Below are 19,327 nucleotides of genomic sequence, written 5' to 3'. Positions count from 1 at the left end.
TGGTGATTCCCTTCTCTCTCTCTCTCTCTCTCTCTTGGGGTAATTCAGAATATTTTTTTTTTTTTTTTTTTGGCTGGCGCAGCATAAGCCTCAGGCTTCCTTGCACCATATGGCTAATAATAATAATAATAATAATAATAATTTAAGTCACAATTAGTGAAATATACAGGCTGCCTTTTCTCGATCAGCTCGGTCACATCAAGTAGAACACGTAATACCCTTCTTCAATAATTTTAACCAGTTATTTTTTGAAAGTTGACTCCTTGATCTGTACTTGCGGCTTCTCCCTGGATTTTAAATCTACTCAAACCAGCCCTTACCAGTTTTAAATGATTCCACATTTTTGTTTTCTTTAATAATATTTAACTTAACTGAATTCTGCATTGGATTTTATTTTCAATAAAATTAGTCTTTCTGTTTCAATCCTAATAGCCAGCCTAGCCCTAGTTGCTTGCAGTGGAACAGCAATCTTTCCGCTGCTAAAATTAATTCTTTATTTTTTTTTTTATAATTGTTCTTACAGTTAAACTTGCGAGTCCTAAATTATGGCACACATCCGCTTGTCTTTGACCGGAATCGATTCGCTTCAAAACGTCTAATTTAATTTTCAAATTCAGTCTTTTTCTTACATTTATAGTCTTTGTACTGCGCTCAGTAGTTGTTGCTTTTTCATTCTTATGGGCCATTATTAACTCTTCGAAAATGTAACTGCGTTGGTTGCATTAATTATGATTCAATGTTCGAGTAAACTGTCCGTTACGCACGATGTCTAATATTGTACTGAGTGATGACTAGACTTCGGATAAATGCATATAACGCAAATATTACAAGCAATATACTTGATCATTTTTTAAAATGTTGATCTCGGGACTACGTAACAAGCCACTGTACTGCAATTAAATTAGCGTGTGAGAAAATTTCACTGAGCGTGGGAAAATTTCTCAAGTCGGCGTGGGAAACGTTTTAATGCCGTTTTGCTATTCATTTTCAAGATGTCGACTCCATCAAATGAAACGATTTCGTTAAATATGCCAAAAATGCAATCTGTAAAAGAGCGTTATAGTGATCTGTGACAGCGTTATAGCGAATCAGCGTAAATCGAACCGCGTTATAACGGGGACCTGCTGTATAGAACTTCGTGCTGAACTAGATCGCTTAAAATATAATAAGCTACCGTCTGTACAGGATGAACTGCAAGATTTCATACAAAGTGATATATCTATATCGTCAATGAACGTACAAAGTTTACGGGCCCCAAGTTCGAGATATCGAAACGGACACAATCTTACAGCAATCCAAAATATTGTTATTAAGTGAAACGTGGTTGGATAATGATGAACATATATAACTTAACCATCCCAATGTGTGACTCAATTTAAAAGGTCGGATGTTCGTAGTGGTGGTGTTGCGATAAAACAACGTGAAGGTTGAACTATCATCAGTACATCACATATCTTTGCACAACATAATAGCAGCAATGCGACAGCGGTATCAGATGAAATTGTGGATCTTTTGTGGATGTTTGTGCAAATTCAATAGGGAATATATTTTCATTGTTGCCATATACATCACTGCAGGGATGTCGTTAGATATAACTCAAAAATTCATAAACAAGAATTTGATGCCGTATTCCATTGAAGGGGAAAAATTATTGGAACAGCCACTGGATCGTATACCTATAGTTCTCGCTGGTGATTTAAATATAGAAATAAATTCTGAAGCTGGAAAGAAATTTTGGAAATTTATGAAAGATTTCCTCAATTTAGGTATTAAATCAGATACTTTAGTAAATACTGTACTACACGTAATGGAACGACAATCGATAGAGTATTCACTCGGGAATTAAAATCATTTGAGTGTCAAAATTATATATCTTATTTCATGATCTCTCCATAGACCAATAATTTTGGTGTTATTATAATACAATTTATACATTGTATAAATGAAAAATTCCATTAATTGTATTTCATTGTACTGAAATTATTTTTTCAATAAAAATAATGCAGCAATACTTTTATTTATTTTACTATACCAGTTTCATAATGAGTTCCTGCAGTAAAGACATTTTTAACAGCTGCCGCTGTGACATTATCAGTCTCAGAGTACAGCGGCAGCAACTCATTATGTACCTGGTACATAATTTTTTTTCTATAGTTTCTGGTGTTGACTACCTGGTCTTGGATGGTGAATATGAATCCTTCAGTCTCGGGGAAGAGCGTCCCGCTCGTGAACCATGCATTGGAAGCAATTTCATCTATGTGATCTTGATGGAGATAATTGTCGTGTCTGCCATGGAGTGTCTTCTCTGCCCATCTTTCTAGCTTCGTTTGTGCCTTCTGGTTGGGAGGGGACTTCTCGCTTAGGTTGAGTGGGGTATACCGCTTGTCCAACTTCCTTATGGCCTGGTGGAGTGCTGCTGGTGTTTCTGGAAGTAATCCTTCAGGTTAGCAATCGCTGTTTTCTGTTGTTTGATGAGGTCTATCAGGCCCCTTCCTCTTTCTTTCCAAGCTGTTGTCAGTCTCTCCACGGCTAACTTCGGGTGGTGTTGGCGGCTCATGGTCATCATTGACCTTGTCTTTCTCATGATATCGTCCAGCTCTGTGTTAGTCCAATCTATTATTATTATCTTTCTATACATTAAAATAATTTTCCTCCTAATGATATTTATTCAGCCAACTGAAGAGGGATGCTGGTTACTTGGTACTACGTAACAAATACTAAAATGCGTAGCAGAAGCTTGCTTTACTGTAGTAAAACATGCTTCTGTTTTAGCGTGACTATGCTAAATGAACCTCGTGCTCGCGCTTTATTTATCTAGAATGACCACGCGATACCATTGTTGATTTCCATATGTAACGTATTTATGTATTCATAGCTAAGGAAGAGCCACACAGTGTCGGAAGCATCTGTAAATATTTTATTTTATCAAGAGAAGCGAGCGCAGCCCCCTAGTTATTATTATCATCATCTTATTCTTCTTCTGTTGACATGTACCCATGGTGCACTGCTCAAAGAAATTAACAGAACAAAATGTTTTTCACGAATATTTTATTGAGAACAGTTGTGCCGAAAGCAAAAATTTCATATAATAGGCATCCTGGCATGCAAATTCCGAGTATCCAATAGAAATCGATTTACCACCTTAAAGAGCCACACATTATGCAAATTATTCATATCTATAAAAACACGGGTTGCGACTGTGTCACTTCATTCCCATTTTTAGGCTTGCTCAGTGGTACAGGCACAACTCCCGTACTCAGGATGGCAAGTCATCCTCGTATAGATGATTCTTTGAGATGGCGGGCCGTTGGACGACCTGAAGCCGGGCAGTCGCATGCGGACGTGGCACGATGGCTTAATGTGTCACGCACTGTGGTCTTGGCACTATTGAAAAATATAATTTTTGGCCTTCTCTTTCATGGACTTTAGATGTGGCATGAAAATTCTGCGATCATTTAGGATAACACCTAAATATTTGAATGAACGTTGATTCTTGAGTGCATGTCCTTTATAACGAATGGTTGGTGTCTGTTGTTGTCAAGACGTCCTTTGAGAAGTAGGGTTATACTTTTACCTGTAGAGATTTCCAGCTTATTCTCCTCAGCCCAAACCGACAGGGCATTCAAGATTGCGTTAGCTCTGGTCTCAATAGCTGCACGAGTAGGGCCCTCAATAACGATAACCAGGTCATCTGCATATGAGAGCTGTGTGGTATGGGGGAAGTCCTGAAACTGAATATATCCAAGGATTGCCGTGGCCAGCACGATCATCTGACTTAAATCCGATTGAACAACTTCCCTCAGACCTTTCCATCTTTAAGAAAGTATGAGTATGCTTCTTGAAAAAAGAAAAGGCAGGTCCTTAACCAAGCTGTTCTCGATAGGTTGAAGAGTGGTAGAAGAATCCTTTTGCATCATCGTCATCTAGCCATTGACCAAAAGCTTGTCCAGGAATGGGCACAGTTCAGCTTACAGCAAGCAGATTTTCCTGACTCTGATTCCTCTCTCTCGCAAGAGGACTGGTTTCCTAGGACACACTTGACTGAAATAGAAATAACTAGAGAAACCCTAATTTATGTCATTAATAAACTACCCAACAAAGCTACTGTGGGTCCGGATGGTATCCCACTCTTTATTATCAAAATTTGCAGCCCATATATAGTCGACCTTCTCCTTCACCTTTTCAGAGAAATCCTGCAATCTGGAATAGTTCCTTCAATTTGGAGAACTTACCATGTTAAGCCCTTTCCAAAGATCAAGAAACCCAAATCTCCTAAAGACCTGTGACCAATCTCCATCAGTTGTTCTTTACACAAAATTTTTGAATAAGTAATTCAGCCAACAATTACCCAGCATTGCTTTGCACACAGGCCAGAGTACTTGCATACCGCCTGCACAGGAGATCGACAACTACCAATCTTCTTGATACGCTCTTCAGAATTCAGCGCACCCTTAACACCAAATCACAGATTGATATCATATTCCTCAACATTAAATCAGCTTATGACAGAATACACCTCCCAGCTCTGTTTACCATTCTGAAACACCACTTCGGCCTGGCAGAAACTTTACTTCAAATTTTGAAGTCTATTTTGCTTCCTAGACACCTGTCTGTGACCCACAGTGACTTTCAGGTAACTATTGACTTCTCAAGAGGCATCCCGCAAGGAAGCGTATTGTCAAATATCCTGTTTGCAGCAGTTTTAGAGCCTTTCCTAGCTCAGAATCCTACCTTTGTCTCTTACGCCGACTATCTGAAGTTCTACGTGAGCTCAGATCATAATCATCAGATTCATGATATCAACCAAGCTTCTAGGCAGATATTGAACTTGGAAAATTATTTTGTCACAATTGGGCTGCACCTGAGCCCGTCCAAATCAGCGCAACTGACGATAACCAAGAAGAGAGTCAAAAACGATATCCAAATCAAATCTTTGTTAGTGAGGAGCCTGCAAAAAAGTGACCTCTCATACTGACCTTGGCCTCACCTGGGATGTTGGGCTCACCTTTCAGCTTCACTTTGTCAGGATGAGGCAGAAGACGTACACGGCTCTTTGGGCAGTGCTTCAGGAGCTCGTTGGTGTTCATCAGCCAGCGCTGCTTGTTCGGCATTTCCTGAGGTGTATTACTCCGATCCCTCTCTATGCATCAGAAATTTGGTCAACTGCCCCTGCCTCATACCTTCACAAGTATCTCAGTTTAGAGTACTGGTTGCTTGGATGGATGAACGGGGTGGTAGGCCACCCCCTAACCATCTCCAGATCAATCCTACAAGCAAATCTGGGCACCACTCCCTGGAGACATATCATCATGACAAAAAATGTCCTTACGCTTGCACGGCTTATAACGGGGCGTATTGATGCTCCATCGGTATCCACATTAATCTCTGGCCCGAGGAGGGCAAGAGGGGAGCACCACGACTCCTGTCTCCCTCTGCGTCTTACATTGTCAAGCATCGATTCTCTGAGGAACATGTTTCCAGCCAATTTCTTCGGATCTTCAATAAATTTAGGATCCACCCTGATAGGTTCTGTGAAGACAAGCCGTACAGTAAGGAAATCCTCAAGAACTGCTACCAGATAATGAATCTATGATACTCACTTGCTCCTTGACATGACTGACTTTTTTTTTTAACTTGCCTATTTCTTTTTGACAAAGACTTTTTGTCTTCATGCAATTATATATTTTGTATATTTAATCCTGTAAATGTCTCGGGTCGAGCACGCATGTACTCTTGTTTATTGTACATGTGTTCCTCGCACCTTAGTCTGTAAATGTTAACACCCTTCTGGCACAGAGCCATCCCGGGGTGACCCAAGGTTTCTTGGGAAATAAACTGGTTTTAATAATAATAATAATAATGTGTGGAACGCCCTTGTGCATCACACTGCACGCTGACAGCCAACTCCTCGGTCACTTGGTGAACTAAGGTTTGCACTATGGAAGCATGGGATTTGTTTCCACAGAATCTCATAGACAGTCTTATATCGAGCATGGTTCACCGCTGTCAGGCCTGTTTAGCCGACTGAGGTCACATGACATCAGTACGAGACCATATGCCGTACTGATGTCATGTGACCATATTTTCCAGCATCTTGTATCGACTTCTGTAATGTGACCTCTTTAGTAATTCTTATACAACTTCTATAAATGTCCGTTATACCTATCCGAAGTTTCCACTGTCTTCTAATTTCATCAATATTCTATGGTATACCACCATATCAAATTTTGTCCTGCTTCATTGCAAGCTGCACGAGTTACACCGCGTTTTCTATGTGTTCTGTTAATTTTGTCGAGCTGTGTACGTATGTAATTCGTTCTCTATTCGATAAAATGATAATAAAGATGGTATGATTTAATAATTAAAAGATATTACTGTACAATTTTTTGTGGAATTAGATTGTCGCTGTTGTATTTATCAGGCAGAGAAGTTCCGATGATAATTTCGTTAAGTTTGTGATATCAAAAGTTAAGTTCATTTTAATGAGGATGCGCATATTTTTGAATGACCTGTAGATGTACTTTTATATTTGAAAAAAATATTCACTGTTTATTCCTAAGTGATTATTCCATTTGGACTAGGTGGCATTTCATTATTTATTCAGCATATGAATTAATTAATAGTCAAGATTATTAATAATTATTAATTAATACTGCTGTTTATATTTTTAGAGAACATCTAGTAGTGGACTTGGATATGGAAGCTATAACAGATTGGGATATAGTACAGTAAGTATGATCATTTTCTCGAAAAAATGCGTTAACAAAGTGCTTATCAGCATGAGACAGTTTATAGTTTATTCATGACACGTAAAGCCTGCATAACCCCAGGGACTCACATGTGGTGAGTATGGGCTTGGCACACCCAGGGTCCTGAGCTGGATGTCATCATTCTTCTCTTCCTTGGTGATTCCCTTTTACTTCTCTCTCTGTCTCTCTCAGGGTAACTCAGGAATTTTTTTTTTTGGCTGGTGCAGCATAAACCTCAGGCTTCCTTGCACCATATAGCTAATAATAATAATAATACAGCTCAACTTTTATATGATAGCTTTAGTTGTCATATTGTTTAATGTTTGCCCTTTAAAAGTGGGGTTTAACGACTTATTACACTGAGTGATCAGTGTACAATAAGTCTTTAAACCACACTTTAATTAATTGATAGATTCAATAATACGGGAATTGCTATATTACTTCATTTATGAATATATCTGATGATCACACCGTGACTGAATTATGACCACCTAACTAATGCTCCCAAATGTTCAAAAGATTGATGCAGGCTTCAAGGAGTTTATCGAAGCCAAATCCTACAGAAGATGTGTTATCAGGGAACAGTTTTCATCCTATGCTGAGTGGTGGCCTATGCGGTCCAAGAGCAGTGACACGGCAAGTATACTCTGGTGACTATCGCAGTTTAAAAAATTAATCATGTAAATAACTTTGTTTGTAATTATCTTTTCAGTATAATGATATGTTAAACCCCTAGTATTTTGCTGTTATGGGTATTGCATCAGTCCTCTATGTAATCCATTTATTTCTATTTACTGATTGCAATAAAGATATAAATAATACCATGTTGGACCACCATGGATAACAGCCGCTATTCGCCTAGGCATTGACTCCACTAGATATCTGAAGACATCCGTAGGTATCTGTAGCCATGCTGCCTACAAGGCTTTTCACAGTGTCGGAATAGATGAAGGTTGCGTGTCTGTACGCCTCACTTCTCGTCCAAAAAACATCCCACAAATGTTCAATTAGATTGAGATCAGCCGAATTTGGAGGCTAATCAGGATGAGTCACTGTATTCCTCGAACTACTTGTGCACAATGCTCGCCCGATGACACGGCACATTATCTATCGTCTTGGAAAATCCCGTTTCTTTCCTGGAAAAAGTGCAATATTGCAGGCTGCACATGGTCTCTTAAGAGATGCCAGTGGACTTCAGAAGTTAGGGGAAACCTCCAGTACCGCTTGACTTGTAACACTAAACATTAAGACCACACCAGGGGTCCTAGTTCTTGCCAGAAAAACGTGCCCGATTTTAAGCAACAACTGCCACCTGTCTGGATAGTGGACACATGCCCGGTGGGTCCATGGACTCCTGTTGCTTGCGCCAAACACAAGGCATTCGTCGGCGTGTTGCACCGGATATATTGACTCATTCGACCAGGACACTTTTTTTCCAACCTTTCGGTGGCCAACCAGCCTGTTGTTGACAGCGCAACATTTTTCGTGGACAGTGATCAGCGGTGAAAAGAGGGAATCTCTTGGGTCGTCTGCTGTGGAATCGCATACGTCTGCGTGGGTAGTGCATCGTTATTTGGAATATTGTTTTTGCTTTCCCCATATCGTATTGCGATGCCAACTGTCGCACAGTGGCCTGCTTCTGAGCCTGTACAACGCGCTGCACTGTTCGCTTACCACGAACCTTGCGTAATCCTTTACAGTTCTGTCGGCCGAAGGTGGTTTGAGCTGTTCAACTTCATTCTTTGTATACTTTAACCATAGTGCGCCGTGAGCAACAGACAATACACGCAATTTCCAATATGGAAGCACTCAATGCAGGAGCTCCCACGATCATGCCCTTTTGAAACCCGTGATATTTTATTACGTTCCATAACTGCTACTTTATCACTTTGACTTGCACGACCAAATGCAAATTACCACTGCTCTAGCACACGAAGCTGTTCGGCTTTTATATTGCGAGCTATGCGGCATATGCCCTTACGAATAGCGTAATTATAATTCAATGATCAATGATTGTTAACATACGGCAAGTCTTTAAAACATACCATGGCATCAGTCATTGAACATCTGCAATAATAAAAAAAAAACTGAATGGAATGATTTTTTATTGTTTTATTCAAATTCAATAACGCAATAGAAATATAATTGCCACAAAAGACCTTACTATAGATTCTTCAAATTAACAGAGTGATGATGAGTAAAATGGTACAGTCATTCATGCAGCATATTTCGACAAAATATTTACATTTTGCATACATTGTAATCTTTTCCAGCTTATTTTATAATATGGTAACCTCTTGCCAAAGCATAGCGAAGATTGTCTGGTACTGATAATTTGTTGCATAAACTTCACTCTTATGTATACTGATACAGAGAGACCAATGCCACTATGATTAACAGGCGCCTCCGTAGCCAGGTGAGCAGGAGCAGCAGTGAATAGCACACGCTTCTTGATTAGACTGGGGTTCGAGCCCGTGGCCACCGAATACGGAGGATGCGGAAAGGTCAGGGAATGACCACCGCATATCCCCGGAGCAATATGGCCTTTGTTGCTAATGCTCCTAAAAACCAAATAACAACTATGATTAACAGATCCAGTAATACGGAATCTCAATATTACTTCGATTATCATACGGCAGTCATTCATTTCATTTTCCGAAAACGTGACTGAAGAATCATTGATTTGTTTCAAGAGCTCCCAGACCTTTCCAAACGAGTGACAAATCCACTCTTCTGCCACGGAGGACGACCTCTCCTTTAACTGATGTCGTGATTTCCACTCGCTTTTGTTCATGGGCTCCTGAACTGCAACTTGTGCAAAACTCTGCAAGGTGCCGCTCAGGAGTCCGTGAACTCCACTTTGAGAACCGATGATATAGACGTTCAATATTAGCATTAGTTGAAGCATATGATGTAAGAAAGCAAGCTTATACAGCCAAAAAAAAAAAGAAAAAAAAAGAACCCTTCCCATTTCACCCATCCGGTCGCTCCAAATATTTGTCTAGTTCAGCCTTAAATTTATTTAAGCTATCAACTTCCACAACAACAGATGGAAGTCTGTTCCAGCAATCAACTACCCGCTGGCTAAAGGAAAACTTCCGCACATCTATTCTGCAACTGTCTTTCCTCAATTTGAATCTATGCCCCATCGAGTTCTTAATCTGAGCAAGAGTAAGAATCCCATCAGCATTCAGCTTGCCCAACCCATTCAAGGTCTTATACACCTTGATCAGATTAACTCGCAGGTGCCTAGTCTACAGATGCTGCAACTTGCAGAACTTAAGCCTTTCTTCATAACCTCCCCCTTTGTTCCTCTCACTAATCTTATTGGCCTTCTCTGTACTCGTTCTAGCAACTCTACATTCTTCCTAAAATGAGGCCTCCAGACTTGTATACAGTGCTCAAGGTGTTGCCTGACCATTGCCTTATACAAAGGGATAATCACCTCCTTTTCTCTGCAAGCAAAATTCCTATATATCATTGACAAAACTCCATGACCTGCTCTGGCAACTCGTCTGTACTGCTCAGAGAACTTCATATCTGACTGCACAACTACCCCCAGATCTTTTTCATTCTCCACCTTCCTGAGTGTAAGTACGACACAGTTGGTACATTTCTCTAGGGTTACTGCTACCCATATGGAGTACTTTGTATTTGTCAATGTTTAACTTCAGTTGTCACTTCTCAGCCCATCTGCCTAACTTTTCCAGATCCCGTTGCAGTAGCATATTGTCTTTACTGTCGTTAGCAACCCTACGAACCTTTGTATCGTCTGCAAACTTGGACATTAAGCCTGATATACCCTCATCGATATCACTGATAAATACACAAAACAACAATAGGCCCAGCACCGAACCCTGGGGGACTCTGCTAATAACATTAGTCCACGTAGAACAGTGTCCATTTATTACCACTCTCTGCCGTCTCCCACTCAACCATCCCTTTATTCATTGCAGTAACTTGCCCTTAATGCCATACCGCTCCAATTTGTACAGCAGTCTTCCATTCGCAACAGTATCAAAAGCTTTCCAGAAATCGAGGTACTGTATATGATATCAAAATTATTTTTTGCATTCATTTCCTTTGTGACCACATCGTAGTATCCAATCAGATTGGTCAGACAAGACTTCCCCTTTACAAACACATGCTGTGTCTGAAATATTACTGCCGTCTTGTCTTGGTGATCCTGTATCACCTCATTAACCAGTGACTCCATTATTTTCTCCTGAACAGAATTAAACTAACAGGTCTATAATTATTTGTGTCACCTTTTGAACCTCCTTTGTGAATTGGGGATACATTTGCACATCTCCAGTCCATGGGGACCTCCCCTGACTCTAAGGATGCTCACTAATTATGGCTAAGGGTTTGCTTACTTCCCCCCGTTTTTATGTATTACCTGGCCTTGGCGCATTATAGTCCTAGTTGCTAATGCGCCAATAAAATCCAAATCCAATCCAATTGCTTACTTCTCTTGCTGCCTCCTTCATATGAGGACCATTACATAAATAATTAGCACAGTCAACAAAAAAGTCCCTTGAATTTTTCTCTTTATATTGAGGATAGCCATTGATAGCAAGGACTAGTATAGTGATTAACAGCAGCGAGACAGAGTGCTCAATCTTAATAGTCTACAGGGTATTTTACAGCGGCTAGAAAATATGAACACACGATTACCCGAACTCTGTACGATCTAGCTGACTGCCACATCGGCTTATATTTAGATTCCTTTCACATGTCCGCTCTATTGTTCTCCACACTTCTGCCTTTGAAGGTTGTATGATGTCATCGAAAACCATTTTCTCTATTCTTGCAATCAATTTTTTCTAACGATCGAGTTCTGAAACCTTGCAAACCCGATTTGGGTGCAGTCAGATCAGGTACGTTTAAAGCTCTGACGCCTCCTAACCTCATCTGTTCAATTGAGATTAGGAGACATTATTTTCTGTAAGAAAGATCGTTAATTTAGTGTGATGCAGAATTGTTTACCTTGTGATACAATATGCTACAGAATTGGTGCAATATTTTGTAAGGACCCGTCCTTACATTAATTAATAAAAATGGTTAAATATTATGAGAATTTAACTGTAATACGAATAGTGGTGTTCTGGTAAAAACATGAGTTAAGTAGCACTGGAATTCAAAAATACCTTCCAGTCACTCCCTGTTTAGTTGTAGCTTGTTTGTATGGAAGTTCTTTGACGAGTCAGTAAAAGTAATATACCATGACAAATCCCCATTAAGACAGAGGCAGATGCACCATAGTAAGGGCCTAGAGTGCTTAAGCTGGCCCTCTTAAAAATTTCACGGTAAACGCTATTAGAGGTGGGCGACGTCACCAGGTGTGCGCGCGTGAGGTCACGGGAGGAGCTGTGACGCTTCTCAGTTGACCTGAACTTCCGCCTCTCTTTCTGGATTGTTCTCGTATGTTCGAGGTCCACGGAAGTGGGGACACAAAGAGTAAAGAAGACCCGCCCACGGAAGAGGAGAGGAGACAAATGAGAACACAGGAAAAAGGATGTGCAGATCTCCTATTGGCCAGGAAGAAAATAGAGGGAATTTTGAGAGGGAGATTCTGAAAAGTTTTCGTGGCATTCTGAAAACGTTTTCGTGGCATTCGGAAGAAGTTTTCGGAGGAGGCTGAAGAAGTTCACGGAGCGGTCTGGAGAATGAATTGAAGGAGTTGGAGAACGATACTAAGCAGAGCAGTAGTCTAATTTGGGTGATAGCTGCAGACCTGAGATAGATGGAAGCAGTGATAGAAATTCTGCATATCCCGACAGCCCGTAGGAATGTTCACCTGTAAACATGGAAGCCGTAGTGAGGAAGAAGGAAGAATCACACCCTGAGAATTATATAGGCAAAGCCAGTCGAATGAGTGGTCGAACCATTGACCTACTCGAAAACCCCTCTATCCACGGAAGAAGAAATGCTGACCGGTAAAGAGTATGCGACACTGATTGATTCCAGCCGTGCAGTACCCGGTAGGGAAACACCATAATCACCGAGATCCCCAAATGAGCGCCCCCGCATTCCAGTACCTGAATGACCGATATGAAAGGAAGCCGAGCAGAGAGGAAAGTTCCAGGCCAAACACGTAAGTGCTAGAGAGTTTACCGAAATAGGTGTACTTAGTTTATTAAGGAGAGGACTTTAGGAGAAATATGTGTATATATAGTTAAAGAGGGAGATTTAAGTAATGAATATATGAATAAAAGTGTAATGTATTTAAGACGGACGTAGCCTATAATTTGGAGTGAAGCTCCTCATATAAATGCTTGCTGTAAGGAGAGGGTATGATAGTTAACTGAGAATTGTTTAATGTTGGGAAAGGTTTTTATAATATGTATGAAATTAAAGGTTGAAATTTCAATTTATTATGAGTTGATTTGTGGAGAGTATTTCTGATTTGAGTAGGGGCTAATTAATAAGTGATATATAAAGGTATGGAGGATTAACTGTTCTGAAAGGTAATGTTAAATTGAATTGATTGATATTTCCTGTTGACCTGATTACAGAAAGGGTGTCTGATTGAATAAATGAAATTTTCTTACAAATTGAGACACGAACTCTGAAGGTTTTTGTGAGCCAGTTCATTGGCGGGTAGTTATTGGTTTATTATATAGACTGTTCAGAAGAAGAGTGGGAAGAATCTATGTAAAGTGTATGACACGACCTATTGAAGTCCCTGTAAAGAACATGAAGAGACACCATGTCATAATGAATAATAATGTGTATTAGAATAGGATATCTGATGATGAAACAATTGAGTTTGAACAAGATATTTACACATATAAAGGTTAACGAAATAACAAGTCACCAGCTAAATATAGTTTGAATAACTGCTGTTGCTAGTTTCTGTATGATATGTTAATAAACATTGTTTTATTTTACATTCATGTGTTGGAGTCTGTCATTCCGAAACTCAGCCAATCCGGTGGAAAAATACCTAAATTAATTGGGGTCCCCTTTGAGTCTGGAAATCTTCTGAGAACAAACAAGTCAGATGCTAAGTGGGAGGATTGGACTACGGGGATATACATATAAAAAAAAGGGGATAAATTACAATAATTAAAATATAAAGAAAATTAGGGCAACCAAGAAAAACAATAATACCCCCAGCCCCACAATTGGCGAGACCCACCCCCACAATTTCCTAGGCAACCCTTTCGCCAGAACTTACGTAGCAACAAATGAGTACCGCAGAATCTACATGAGTTGGAATCAGTAATCAGCAGCAGGTACTGTACAATTTCTTCACCTCAATGTCGGTAGCAAAAACTTTAGTTCCCCCCTTTCTCTTAATCCGTCTTTAATTACTGTAATTCGCAGCCTTCATTTTGAATTCATATCCTAGTTCTTTAAAGATCGCTGCAGAGCACGCTATTGTAGATTCCAATTTTCAGAATAAAGTAACGCTTATAAACTACTTCAGAATTAGTATAAGCTGGTAAACTATTATTTTGGAGACTTCTCATATTGGAAACTAAACCAAAAGATAATGAGTTCCTAATGTAAGAAGTTTACAATGCAAATGTAACGCTGTCATGGGGAATTCCTAACGTCACATGTTAGCATTCGGCAAATATTTTGAAAAGAAAAAGACGCCCCAGAACTAAGGTGCAGATTTCAATGTTCAAGGTTCAATGAAAATGAATGGAAAAAACATTGGAAATTGATGAATTACAGTATTTAAAAGGTCTATGTTGTGATTATTTTCTTTCTCAGTTAACTAAAAAATAATTTTCCAGTACATCAGTGACAAGAGTATATATGTTATAATCTTTCTCTTTTCTTCCCACACAAGGGTATTGTCACTTTATCTGGGCGAAGAACTTAAAAGGATAATATTTTGACCCAGATTTGCCAGACACTGGTCTGTATGACTCAAGTAAATGTCAACGTTTGTTGTTGGTTGTTTGTAAGGAGGCCTATCGTCCTGGCAAACAGAGTGTTTATGTTGCAGAACGTGCCAGTGACGTGTCAGCACCAAAAGGTTTATAGAAATGGAAAGTGTCAACAAGCCGGAAGCCTAATTACATCGGTTTCTGTGAAAAAAAAAAGGGGCCGGAGCCAGAAATACTCAACCTTACTGACTTCTAGATAGTTTACTTCAACGAAACCTGAATGGGTATTAGGAAAGAGAACCCTTTAGTCTGTGTGTGTGTGTGTGTCAACAGATGCTGCTGACCAGCAATCAGAAATTCTGATACGTGTCACTAGGAGGAGAGTTGCTGAATAGGAAAGTATATGGGGGGAGGGTAAGACTTTCACAGCAAACGACTCCTTTTCATTTACAGTTAATCTATGTTCTTCCCGTGTATTGAAGGACCAATTTTGATATGGGAACCGGTGTTTTGTCTGTGACCTGCATGATTTCTGCCTTTTTTTTTATTTTTATTTTACCGGAATGGAAAAAACTCCATTAATGAGGGAGGATACGATACTGCGCGAGACCGCTGTCTCTCTCGGCAAAATATGAAGTTACTTGTTTGCTACGAAAGTCGAATTGGGTTGGTATTTCGAATAATAAGTGTCGAGGCAACTAAGGTTATGCTATTGTATATATATCGTGTGTGTAATTTGCATGCATTTCATGAGTACTTTGTCGAATGAAATCAGCTAGTTACTTTCTGGAAGAAAAGACCTAAACCTCTGCCCGAGGCATAGTAACTTAACTAAAGCTTGAATAAAAAAAAAACCTTCTCAGGTTCCAGGGATTTGTAAATTACTCGAGAGTAAGCACGGAGGAGCCGCCACCTCTGGCACAAAATGGCAATTTCACATAATCTCTGTTGAAAATTAGGGGGATTGATGCGGAAAATAGCGTTTTGTAATGTTTGTGCGTCTGTATAGTAAATAATGTCACTAATTCAAAGTGTGTTAGTGAACGTAATCGCTTTCTGTTAGTGGTTAACCAGAATAAATTATATAAGGAAACAACACTAGCATTAAGATATAAGTGGTGGTTTCGAAAGGGTAAAATTGCACAATTTTCAGCATGATCATTAAAGATGCTCTGCCACTTGTTTAGAGTGGTCTGGTTTCAGTTCATGCCAAGACTGGAGAAGTTTCTAAGTCCTCTTCAATCGTGGCCTTATTTAGCCAATTTCAGGCGGAGTTAATAAACTGTTTCTTCTTGAGTTATTTCACATTTTTCAGCACGCGCAAATTGGTCCCTGAACACATACTTCTACAGGCAACCAACTACCCATACGGATGCAAGCGGTAAGCGGGATGCCGTTAAGATAATAATTTAAATTTAACCAAGAAGGATATTCTAAATAAAATTTTTAAAAAATCAGTAGTCCTAGATTTCCTAAAATACAGAAGTTGAATTAAAGAGGGATATCCTTATCCAGATTATATTACTAGAAAGCTGGTATATTATGTCTTTCTTTGGTCTTATTTTCCTCGTTCATGAAAGTTCGAGAATGTTTTTCTCCGTACATAGTAAGTATTCAACCGCAGACGATCAAGTTTAACGATGTGCCGACGATTTGGTTGATACATTTGTATCTGGAGATCGCAAAGTTCTACTTTATTTATGGACATCACCTTCATCGGCGCTGTCTGACAACCAGTGTTTACGAATCGTTTCCTATTCTAATTGTTACTTTACTCATCCGTCTGTCATGTTTATACTGTTTTATTAATGTTCTAATTAAATTCTGGTTTAGCCAATGTTGCATATACTGGTTTAATTAAATGTCAATCTGAAATATATGAAAAGATTCAGAATATTCATATACCCACCAATAAAAATTAATTAAAAAAACTAAGAGAAAAGTTTTTTTTTTTTTGGTAGTTGTTGGCGCATAGGCTTCTGTGGCCATAATGCACCTCTCAAGGTTTTTGCAGTACTTTGATCCAAGCCCGAGGCGGGAATCGAACCCGCGACCTTTGGGTTGCCAGGCAGGCACTTTACCCACCTGGCTAGCCCGGTCGGCCAAAAAGAGAAAATACATGTACATAAGAATAATATTGCAAGATTACAGACCTGGTGTTACAATTAGTCGTCTGGAGTTCTTTCAAATAGTGTTGTACCTTTTCAGTCATAAATAGGATATTCCATCATTTCGTATTTGTGTAAAATCAGTATATAATGAAATAAATATATACCAAATTGAATAAATGTCTTTATTCAAATTGAAGTTCTCTTTCGCTTTTATTTGCCGTTTTGATAATCTTTGTAATTTTCAGAATAATTTTAATCTAACTGAATTAAAGTAGTTTATATTGGCCGTTATCAGACTTTTACCGACCACTTTTCCTAAGAGACATTAATCCTTGCAACTTACGCAGCCGGAAGTTCCTGCCATCAAGGACTGAATAAATTGCTCTAACAAACGGAATCGAAAACAGAGAACGAGAAGAATGGCTATACTGCCACAGGCAACAATAATAGAATTACATTTTAAATGAAATATAATAAACTTAAGCATTTCATTTATTTTGGTACTTCTTTTAAAGTACCAAAATGATTTTGGTACTTGGATAATTTTTGATACTTCTTTTATTACTTCTATCTTTTAAAGAAGTACCAACGAGAATTAAAATATTCACTTCTGCTAACTAACAACAAATAGAAACAGTATTAAATTACGGTATTATTCTAAATATCGTGTCCTTATTGTTCGTATTCATAACTAATGCTGAATTCAGACTCGTCTTATCAACGAAATTTGTATATCTCTGAGTGACAAGGGGGAAAGGTGCGTGGGCTCTTATATAAATCTTTGTATTAATGCATAAATTGTTTTATGAATTATGCGAATTGCTTTGTAGGAATCTTATAATAATATACTTTCCACTGATCAATGTGTTATCTACTTCTGTTATTACATGATGCGCAATTTTCTTTATAGTTGAAAATATAGAACTTGTGGGATTCATTTCTTTCTTTCCAATGCTTGCTTTCTTTCTAATATACTCATAGATGCTTGAGCAGACTCACGGTCGATCATTGATTTTGTTAAAAATGCAGTTCTCAAGATTTCCACATTATTTCTGAGTACTGAAAGCTATGGGACTGTGAGGTTATTTTTTCGAAGTATATTTTCATCTGAAAAGAAATGCCATCACCACATGGATCTAAGGACAAAGTCGTGATCATTTACATATATCCTGACCTCAAGAGATAAGATAAAATCGAAGTATTTGTTGCAGCAATCTTCATGACTTTCTCGGTCATCGGATCCAGGTTTCTTGCAGAGTGAATGAACATCCTGAAATGTTGTGTCCGGTTGAAGAATCCATTTCTTTGACCACATCGAACCGGCAGCTGCACTGTAACAAGAATAACATAACATCATAACCCTTTTCAGACATTGGTAGAATCTATGATCCCGTACATGCAGGCTACCATTAGCGCAAAAAGTCACCAGTCTCCTATTTAATAAAAATTTCTAATATCTCATTTCTTTTTAATTATTTGAAGATATCGCACTAATAGTCCATCAGTTGGCAGGGTGGCAACTGATGGATTATAATGACAGTAATGGCAGTGTACTACTGCAACAGAATCTAGATAATTTTGGCAGATGGGCTGAGAAGTGGCAACTGAAGTTTAATCTTGACAAATGCAAAGTACTGTATATGGGTAGAGGCAACCCCAGAGAAACGTACCAACTATGTGGTACTACACTTAAGGTGGTAGAAAATGAAAAAGACCTGGGAGTAATTGTGGAGTCAGATATGAAGTTTTCTGAGCAATGCAGACAGACAGACTGCCAGGGCAAGTCATGGGGTTTTGTCAATGATATATAGGAATTTTGCTAGCAGGGAGAAGGAGGTGATTGTCCCTCTGTATAAGGCAATGGTCAGGCCGCGCCTTCAGTACTGCGTACAGGTCTGGAGGCCTCATTTTAGGAAGGATGTAGATTTGTTTGAGCGTGTACAGAGAAGGGCAACAAGATTGGTGAGGGTAATGAAGGGATCCTCTTACCAAGAGAGGCTTAAGTTCTGCAAATTGCAGTGGCTGGAGACTAAGCACCTACGCGGTGATCTGATTGAGGTGTATAAGGCCTTGAATGGGTTGAGCACGCTGAATTCTGATGGGATCCTTCCACTTGTTCAGATTACGAACAAGTGGAAGGATAAGGGGGCATAAATTCAAATTAAGAAAAGACAGATGTAGAATAGATGTGCGGAAATTTGCCTTTAGCCAGCGGGTGGTTAATTGCTGGAACAAACTTCCATCTGTCGTTGTGGAAGTAGATAGGTTAAATAAATTTAAGGAGGAACTGGACAGGCATTTCGAAGGAATGGTGTGATTTTTTTTTTGGCTGATGCTGCATAAGCTCATACACTTGCTTTCTTGCATCACATGCCACTGCTACTATTAAGTAATATCCCCATAATAAAGATTTTGTTATTGGGATAGTTCAAGAAATTTTATGTAAATCTCTCTGAGTTGAAAACTGCTGATTAGTTTAGTTTTACGATGATATTCTCCCCACTGCGGAATATGAACATTACTCTGAAATTACTGGATCGATTTTCCTTTTTTATTCTTATCGTGATATGATGTATCTCAAGACACTGGTACATATTGGTACGTGGTCAGAGAAAAGTGA

The 19,327-nt window shown here is 39.1% G+C and overlaps 1 protein-coding gene across 2 annotated transcripts in view; it reads left to right on the top strand.

Moving 5' to 3' along the window:
- The window catches only part of LOC150082796 (FH1/FH2 domain-containing protein 3-like), a 763,267-nt gene that overhangs the window by 174,968 nt on the left and 568,972 nt on the right, over positions 1-19,327 (top strand). For both annotated transcript variants that reach the window (XM_090377607.1, XM_090377606.1), the window contains exon 2: positions 6,672-6,728. In XM_090377607.1, coding sequence (XP_090233733.1) covers positions 6,672-6,728 — 57 coding nt within the window. The remainder of the gene's footprint in view (positions 1-6,671; positions 6,729-19,327) is intronic.

This window comes from Mastigoproctus giganteus, chromosome 7 (genome assembly GCF_048544385.1).
Source record: "Mastigoproctus giganteus isolate SK-2022 chromosome 7, ASM4854438v1, whole genome shotgun sequence".
Classification (NCBI taxonomy): Eukaryota; Metazoa; Arthropoda; class Arachnida; order Uropygi; family Thelyphonidae; genus Mastigoproctus; species Mastigoproctus giganteus.
Note: the sequence above shows the minus strand (reverse complement) of the source record. Positions and strands in the feature narration are given on the sequence as shown.